Source organism: Alosa sapidissima, chromosome 11 (assembly GCF_018492685.1).
Source record: "Alosa sapidissima isolate fAloSap1 chromosome 11, fAloSap1.pri, whole genome shotgun sequence".
Lineage (NCBI taxonomy): Eukaryota > Metazoa > Chordata > Actinopteri > Clupeiformes > Clupeidae > Alosa > Alosa sapidissima.
Genome location: NC_055967.1, coordinates 34,516,368 through 34,526,058, shown reverse-complemented (window position 1 = coordinate 34,526,058; position 9,691 = coordinate 34,516,368). Strand labels below are relative to the sequence as shown.

At 39.9% G+C, this 9,691-nt stretch overlaps 1 protein-coding gene across 1 annotated transcript; it reads left to right on the top strand.

The window, feature by feature from the left end:
• Nucleotides 1–354: 354 nt before the first annotated feature.
• On the top strand, nucleotides 355–6,717 carry wee1 (WEE1 G2 checkpoint kinase). The gene is made up of 10 exons (XM_042110952.1): nucleotides 355–1,545; nucleotides 2,271–2,476; nucleotides 2,778–2,844; nucleotides 3,044–3,216; nucleotides 3,399–3,667; nucleotides 3,845–3,931; nucleotides 4,267–4,352; nucleotides 4,525–4,695; nucleotides 4,969–5,114; nucleotides 5,394–6,717. The coding sequence occupies exons 1-10, from the start codon at nucleotides 1,045–1,047 to the stop codon at nucleotides 5,548–5,550; spliced, it is 1,863 nt and encodes a 620-aa protein (XP_041966886.1). The 5' UTR covers nucleotides 355–1,044; the 3' UTR covers nucleotides 5,551–6,717.
• The last annotated feature ends 2,974 nt before the right edge of the window (nucleotides 6,718–9,691 follow it).

Below are 9,691 nucleotides of genomic sequence, written 5' to 3'. Positions count from 1 at the left end.
AGGAACTCAAATGTCAAAGTCCCCGCCCCTTTCTCTCCATTACCAACATAAACTGATTCACAAGCTGCGAAACATCACATCTTCTGTATTCACAGGTACATTACAGTAACAATTTACCATATAGCTTATTGTATTTGCATTAGGTTGCATGTGTTTAAGTGCAGTATTTTCCTTCATAAAATATTTAAATACCACAACTTTAAGCCCTGGCTTTTTAACTTAGTAAGAAACAGGCAAAAGTTTGCCAATCTCTGAAACAGTTCGCGCCAAATTGACGTAGGTTTCTGAAAGCGGATGTATGACGTTTGTAATTTAACACCGCCCGTCTTTCAAACTCCCAAGCCGTTTTCTGATTGGTCGATTGGTTGATCATTTGACCAACGGTCGCGGGAAGGTTCAGGGCCATGCTTGGAAGAGAAGGAGGAGTGGTTTTTCATTCAAAGTAATTTCGTAAACATTACAACGTCTTCGTCCAGATTTTTCTGACGTTTTATCAACGTTTTAGACGTGTTTTGATTGATTTTATGTAGTTTACGGTGTTTTGGGGATCGCACCTGACTTTTTACATTTCGCAGTCTTTGAGGTAAACTACACCGCAGCCATTTGCTGGGGTTGTCGTTGACCAACACTGGTTAGCTTACTAGCTAACAATTCACTTCGTATCGTGAAGTCAACTTTACTCAAGCAGGGGCTTGTCTTTGGATTTAAACGACTTTCGGATATTTTACATGGACTTGTATCTGTTTCAAGGAAATCTCATTTGAGGTAACGTTAAAAGACGTTGGACTTCTTCATCCAGAAGAGTTTTGTGATGGTGACTTCGCGATAACGTTAGGTTTATGTTATGATTCAGCCAGCCAAATTATTTGCTAACGTGGATTGCTCGGTATGTTTTGCTCCCTCCTCGATAGCTAGCTAGATGGACGGCTAGCCTACGTTTCTGGTCAGCATCAGTTTTTCTTTTGACTTCAATTTATTTATTTCATCTCTGCTTTTGGACAACCGTTTCTTTCCAAGGACTATACGCTCTTGTTTGAGCGAGACATGGAGGGGAAAATTAGTTTCAGTTGTAGGAGACTTGAAAAGGGTGTTCATGGCAACGTTGTTACTTCTCCCAGCCTGCGGCCTATTCGGCAAAAATTGAACTTTTCTCCGAGTGACGGAGAGGAAGATTGCATAGAAGATGCAAATAACAGCACGGGAGCCGAATCAGGCTTTACGGAATTGGATTCCCCATTGCCACTTCGACGGAATACTACCGAACAGAGACATGATTCAAACAGCAGCCCTCGGACAGCGGACGACGACGACATCGAGTCGTGGGATGAGGAGGGCTTCGGGTCCCCCTCTCACTTGAAAAGTATTTTCATGAACAATTCGCCCTCTCCAAGGAAAGGGACACGGACTTACGATAGTTCACCAGACAGGACATTTGTTCACGACGACGGAGAGGCTTCCAGCTCACCTATCCCAGACTGTCCCGATACACCTCCCCATAAAACATTTCGGAAACTTCGGCTTTTTGATACGCCTCATACGCCTAAGGTGGGTAACCAACTAGCTTATCGCTAGCATAGCTAACCCAACGTTAATTCAGGGACGTTAATAGTGAGTTGTCTGAATGTTTTTACTGTGCTGAACGCCACGTTGACCTTTAACAACCAGGCTAACGTTGATCCATTTAAAGTTACCAAATGTAACTGACTCGGTGGTTAGATTTCTTTGAGTTTATTTGTTTTATGGATATTTAAGTCAACACCAGGTAATATTAAGAAAAGGTTTAGCAGTAAGTTACCTCTTTGACATAAACGTTAGCTTGCTTTTCTTTCCTCTCAAAGAAAAACACTATTGATCGTTATTGGTGTACTTTTGTTTAAAATCATGAAATGTATTGGACAAAGCATTTTTATGTTTTATTGTATTGTCATCAACAAAACTTTCCTTTGATTTTGGTCGGTTGGTCGGAATGATTACTTAATCACAGGTGACCCAGTTTCTGTGAGCAGTTCCCAATTACATAAGACTGCGACGTTGCCAGGCCAATATTTTGAATGATTAATGGGGTCAGCTTACTGGTTTCTGTTGAGCCCAACCCAGTAATGGCTTTTGCCATTGTTTGCTGTTGCATGGTCACATCAAAGACATTTTGATTGACCTCAGACACTACATGTAAGATTATTTGTTAAGTTTATAGCCCTACTACTGAGGCGGTGTGATGTAGTTTGAAATTCTTAAAATAACAAATGTGTTTCTGTTATGTATGTCTGTAGAGCTTGCTGTGCAAAGCCAGGACGAGTGCATCAAGTAGCAGGCGAGTCGCTCTCTTCAGGGATGTGGATTCAGCCAGTAAATCAAGTTTGGATGGCCGGAAAAACCAGACGCCCCTGGTCAACATCAACCCCTTCACACCTGATTCCATCCTTGGCCAGTCATCAGCCTTTCAGAGGAACACTAGGAAGCGTTCACATTGGAATGAGTATGTATATTAAATTATTCCAGCTTTTTCTTTTTTGGATATTGCTCAAAAGTTACATTGTTGCAGTTGTATTAGTACTTGAATGCAAATTGCATTAGTGGAATCGGACTGTACTTTGTCCTGTGTTATGGGTTGTAAAAGGTTCGTTAAGTTCGTTTTTTAAAGTATGACTAATGCCGCCTGTTGGCAAGTTGCCAAACCCTCGTGTTCGAGTTTCACTTAACCATGTGCTCAGACAACTGCTTAATTCTGCCCCCTAACGCTCAGTGTGTGTTATAACGTAATGTCTGCTAATTTCTAGCTCCTGTGGCGAAGACATGGATGCAAGTGATGCTGAAATTGAGGATGAAATTGTTCCCCCATCAAAGGTAAATTGTGACAGATTATTGTTATTTTGTGTTATATACACTTATGAATTAAATAGCCTCCTGTTAAGCATGTTTTTAAAATGGAACTAGACTGAAACTCCATGGGGGAGAACTTGCAAAAAAACATTACTTTTTTTTTTTTTTTTTTTAACTAAAGAGTGTGAGTAAAGTCTGACATGGATATCTCTTAATCTAACAGAGAATTACCATGATGGAGAGCAACATGATGTCAAGATACATGTCAGAATTTCATGAGCTGGAGAAGATTGGCTGTGGGGAGTTTGGGTCTGTGTTCAAATGCGTCAAAAGACTTGATGGTTGCATCTACGCCATCAAGCGTTCCAAGAAGCCTCTGGCAGGATCGGTGGACGAGTAAGTTGCCCCTTATGTGTCTAATTGTTTCTGTAAAGATATGGGTGGACGTATCTGCCTGTCTGCTTTTGATCTGTGAGGATTTGATAACATTTTAGTTGTTTGTTTGTTGTCAGCAGAATATGTTATATGTATATAATGGTTAATGTAATTGTTTTTGTGTTTTGTTTACCCATTCTCAGGCAAAATGCACTCCGAGAGGTGTATGCCCATGCAGTCCTGGGGCAGCACCCCCATGTGGTGCGCTATTACTCCGCCTGGGCTGAGGACGACCACATGCTCATCCAAAACGAGTACTGCAACGGCGGCACACTCTCGGACGTCATCGCGGAGAATTACCGCAAGCTGAGCTTCCTGTCAGAAATGGGGCTGAAGGAGCTGCTGCTGCAGGTCTCTCGCGGCCTGAAGTACATCCACTCGACCGCACTTGTGCACATGGACATCAAGCCTAGTAAGCAGAGCACACCTGAGATTCTCGTGTTCACATGTTTTAAAATTCTGCAATTATAATTTATAACATTCTGTGTTCACAGCATGATTATTTTTGGTGTATGTTTTAAGCAATGCAAATATGAAGTTTAAAATTGAAGTTTTATTAATTCATTATTGTATTCTCTCCTTCAATTAGGTAACATCTTCATCTCTCGTAAGACTGTTGTGGATGATTGTGAAGACGAGGAAGATGGTCCGACAACAAGCGTGATCTATAAAATAGGTAATTATCAAAAGTGGAAAACGTAAAATATTCCAAATAAATGTAGAGCTATAATTTGCATGATTTTGCACTTGTCCTGTGGTCGTGACCACAAAATCATCCGGCATTGGGGCATGATATGGGCAGATTTGTTGTTGATAAAATTCAGAGGGACAACAGAGGTTACATCTATACAGTCTGTGTAAAATGTAGTACAGGTGTTATAAAGCATGTGTTGTGATGGGGCATGATTCTTCAGTATCAATCTTTAGTATTAAATTTGTCTTTTAATGTGGTTTTATGAAAATATTCAAGTAATTTTTTTTTTATATATATATTTGTCTTTTGCTTTCTAGGTGATTTAGGCCATGTGACCCAAATGACCAATCCCCAGGTTGAGGAGGGGGACAGTCGGTTCCTAGCCAATGAGGTGCTTCAAGAGGTGTGGTTTTGTTTGTTTGGTTTTTTTTTGGGGGGGGGGCACACACACACACATCTCTGCAATCTTCCATAGATTCATGTATCTAAGTCCACAGCACCTTGAATTCTTGACTTGTAAGATTAGTTTATACGATGGTAGTACTGATGTGGTTTACTCCTTGCTTGTATTGCAGGACTACAGTAACTTGACAAAGGCAGATGTTTTTGCCCTGGCTCTGACTGTGCTGAGTGCTGCAGGAGCAGACCCATTGCCCACGAATGGAGACAAATGGCACGAGATCCGCCAGGGCAAGCTGCCACCCATCCCACAAGTGCTCTCACAAGAGTTCTTAAGCCTTCTCAGGGTAGGTTGCTAGCCAGTTCTGATTTGATCATTTTTTTTTATTATTATTATTATTTTATCGTTGTTATTATTATTGTTATATCAGTTTTATTACATGTTGCATGTATGAAATTTAAAAAATGTTTGACACAGTCTGTGTTGATTATCATAGCCATTTGTTAGCTATAGTACAACTGGTAGAGTACTGATGTTACTGCTTTTTGAATGTTGAAGGGCTTATTTGAATGGCCTCTTTCAGGTGATAAAGCTCTCTAATTTTTGATTTTCCCCTCAGCTGATGATCCACCCGGATCCCACGCGCCGGCCGTCCTCCTCGGCTCTGATCAGGCACCCGGCTCTGCTCACAGCAGCACGGATGAGTGCCGACCAGCTGCGCATCGAGCTCAACGCAGAGAAGTTCAAGAACGCACTGCTGCAGAAGTAAGTACCATATCACTACCATTTCTATAGCCTTAAAGCCTATGTCTGCTATTGGCTTAGATGTCCAAGCCTTGGCCAAGCCAAGATGTATTGGTTCAGTTCTTATGACACTGCTTTGTTTGTTTGACTGCTTGTTTGCTTTTGTTTTGTTTTGCACAACAAGTTAAACCAGGCGGTTCATCCATCTTATCTTGTGAAGTATTGCATAATGTAGTGCTAAAAGATTCCACAATAATGACTAACTGACATGTCTCTCTTTTTTTTTTTTTTGTCCTCCAGGGAGCTGAAGAAAGCCCAGCAGGCCAAAGCGGCTGCAGAAGAAAAGGTTCTGTCCACAGACCGAGTCCTGACGCGCTCCACACTACAGGGTGGGGGACGAACTTCACGCCTCATCGGCAAGAAGATGAACCGCTCGCTAAGCCTGACCATCTACTGAAGCACACGTTTCCCTAACAAACACACAACCCTGTAGAAAACCAATGGTGCTAGACAACAGACTCCCAGCAGACTCTGACTTGAACTTGTCAGTGCTTTTACACTTTGGACCACACTCACACATACAAAGACTTTTTGTTGGTTTTGATTACTTTTTTTTCCTTCCAAAAATCTACATCTGTGCTTTTGGAACTCAAGGTGGAAATCCCACATGATGTAGCTTCCATGTTACTGAAAGTAGACGCACAGTGCTTTGTAAGCTCGTTGCTGAGAGCTTACACTTGCAAATTTCTCACAATTCCACTAGGTACCGTAGCTCTACCGTTTTCCTTTTTTTAGTTTTCCCCTCTGAGTGAAGGCCCGCCCTTCTGAGTTCTGCAGGAAAATTCCATTGCAAAGAAAGGTCTGCACGCTCTCTCCTGCACTTCTTGTCCCAGCCTGCGGGAGCGCTCTTGCGCAGAGCCCCAACTCACAATGCTAAGACTGGGTGAATGTACCAGACTAGATGCGTGCACCTTACTGCCTGTGAATGAAATGCCTGATGTTGGGCATAAAAAAATAAAAAAAAAGTGGTGTCCTGGGCGTTAATTGCCATGAAAATGAGCACTTTTGGGCAATAGTGAAGAAGAGGACTCGCCACAGCAAAGAGGATGAAAAGAAAACCTGCTGCTATTCATGTTTGTTATGAATCAGGGTTGGGAGACTTAAAAACTACATTTTGCCATTTTCTTTAATCATTGGTTGTACAATATGTTTAGGCAAAACAATAATTGTTCTTTCAATAATTAATGTGCCATAATTAACATGCATAGAATGTTCCTTCAATTTGGCTCTCCATGTACAATTAGCAATACTGGAAGGCTCAGAAAATCATGCATGTGGTTAAAAGTTAATACATAAACGAATGCCATTACACTGTTATACTGTTCATGGTTAAAACTGGAACAGTATCCCAAATCCCATATCTCCAGCCCTGAAGGTAGCATTAAAGCAATCATTGTCCTGTTCTTTGGATTCCTTTACCATTGAGTGATAGATGTATGTTGACTGTTATGTGTCTGGACATGCTACACCTTTTAAGGTGTAATATGTATCATCTCTGTGCTAAAAAATTAATACGCTTTCACTTGTAAATAAGTTCACATAATAAATTCTCACCATTAATTAAGTTTTGTGTTTGTCATCTTGCCTAACACTTAAAATGTACATATACATTTTAAATGTTAAAAAGCCATGTATTAGATTAGCATCATGAAGGAAAATGGTAAATAGATACAATACCCTCCAGAATTATTGGCACCTTTGGTAAAGTTGACTAAAACAGGTATAAAAAAAAAAAAATCTTTTGGTGATTTATTGTACTCTCGCAATGAAAATGAGGAAAAATCCACCCTTGAAGGAAAGTTAATTTATTCTGAGAAAAAGGAAAATCTCAGAACAAATAAATATTTTTTAATTTAACACATTGCTCACAATTAATGGCACCCCTAGAAAAATGTATACAAAACCAAAAACAGAAGTGTTTTCCTATCTAATTTAATTAGTGTCTGTGAACTTTCAGAAGTAGTTTGTCTTTTTCACTAAGGTATGAAAATACAGTGACACAGAGGCTAAATCCTTTAATCTTTCAATGTTGGAAAGACAAGAGAATACACTACATTTAAATAAAAAGAAAGTGTGTTGACATTTGTCAGGGATTATCTATTAAAAACTACATACTTTGTTTGAAAATGCCTAGCCTGACGAGCCAGAAGCACCGCTAGGGTGCGTCTAGATTTCTAGGCTAGAAAATGCCCATATTTACAGTTAAAACAATGATTGAAAGGTTCTAATCCACTGGAAATGTGACAAATATGCTTGGACAAAGACCCGTTATCTTGCCCCCACGTACAGTATGGAGGATGGTAAGAAATTCCATAAGAACCACTGTTGGAGAGTTACAGAAAAAGGTATCATCTTGGGGTCCCCCCAAAAATCTTCAAAAGTGACCTCAGTGCTAATAGATTATTTAGAGGGACTTTGTAAGTGTGGTCTATTGTCAGATTAAATGGAAAATTGCGCTCTTTGGCTAGAAACACTTTAGGTGTGTTTGGCATACATAGAAGAATGACTATACTGAAAAGAACCCCATGCCTAATGAGAATTATGGTGGAGGTGCTGTGCTATTGTGGGGCTAGTTTTATTCCCAAAGGCTTTGGGAACCTAATAAGGTGCATGTATCATGAAGAAAAACCTGTAAATTTTCAAAGGAAATCTGTCAATCTCTGCCAAGACACTAAAAGTTGGTCATGATTGGATCATTCATCAGGTCAATGAACCGAAACAAACGTCCAGATCTAATAAGGTTTACTGAACACAAAATCAATCTTCGGCCATTGCCACCTCAGTCCCCTGATCTAAACTCCATAGAAAAACAGTGGGGTGAGTCAAAGAGGAGAATGCACAAGTGTGAACATAGGAATCTGGACGATCTGGGGAGATTTTGTAAAGACGAATGGTCTTACAGTTTTTTCTGAATGCTTAAACACAACCGTGATTCTTATAGCACAATTTCTAAAACTATTAATTCTTATAGCAAAACCACACACTTTGCACAACTGCAGGCACAATCCACTGCACAGCACTCTTTTTGCAGAACTGTAAACACAACTCACTGCATTACACTCAATTTCCAAATGATCAACACACTCCTAGCAAATCTATACACACTATTTACACTATTTTGCCAACTCTCTGGCACACTTTCTCATGTGAAAACTGTTCTAGATAATTAGTTCACTTTGCAATCAGCCTAAGCACTATAAGACACAGGTAATGTGCAATGGGTACAATGGAGGGAGCAGGAAGAGTGAGAATTAGAGGAGGCTGAAGAATAGGTCGTGGAGGTGAAGAAGTAGGAGAAGGAGGAGGATGCAGAGGTGAAGAAGTGAGAGGGAGAGGATGACAAGGACAAGGAGGTGAAGTTAGAGGAAGAGGACAAGAAGAGGCAAGAGGAGGACGAGGAGGGGGAAGAGGAAGGGTAAGAAGAGAAAGAAATAGCCCTATTACAGGCAAAAAAATCAGTCTACATGTGGGGTTATTGTCATGTCAGGCCTGGATACGGCATTCCAGAATATATTTTCCCTGGTGCCTTGGACTAGGACATTGCATGTGATGTAGACGAAATTTTGAGAGAGACGACACAATGTAGACTGATTTTTTTTGTCTCAGTGAAATTGCTATTTTGTGTTTTGACTTGGAAAAACACACTTCTGTTTGTTTTGATGTGTGTAAACAAACACCAATACTTGAAGTTTGGATCCCTGTGAACCCCCCCTATAGGTCCCCATACAGAACTATGACAAAAGTATGACCTCAAACTGACATAGTCTACCTTGTGCACAGAGAAAGGAAAAGCCAGATGTGTTTTTTATTCATACCATTAGTGTGTAGTTGGCACGTTGTGTGCTTATTATTGTGACGGCTTGTGTTTACTGTTTGATACGAAAACACCATTTTTATGAAGGTGTGAAGAGTTAAGCAAGGTGTGTTGACTTTTGCAAGAGAACTAGAATGTTTTGCTGATTGGGTGAAAGGTTTTACTATTTGTGTGTAGAGTTTTACAAAAAAAGCCATAGTTACAAAAAATGTGCTTAAGCAATCAGAAAAAAACTGTAAATCCCTATATTCTCCAACTTTATGGGGCGTCATAGAAGAATATTACAAGCTCTTTTATTGGCAAATGGAGCCTAGAGGTTAGATTTTCCTAATTCTTTTCATTGTGAGATTACAATAAATCCTCAAAAGATTTTTTTTTTTTAATAGGCTACCGGTTTTTAGTCAACTTTAGCAGAGGTGCCAATAATTCTGGAGGGTAGCCTTACTGTATAGGCCTACAGATATAAATAATTCATACTCCTGGTGAATATTGATTTAATGTTAATTTTCTCTTGACCAGTATAGGCCTAGGCTATGTTTGTTCTGACTGAAAATGACTGCCAAATGCCAAAAGGTTGTAAGACAATGTGGTAGAAACATGAAATCAGAAAAAAAAAAAAAAACGTTTTTATCTTTTAACATTTTTATGAAAAGTGGCGTTTCCAAACTTATTCATACACTTTAAATAATCAATGGCAACATCTTTATTTGCCATCACAGCTCTC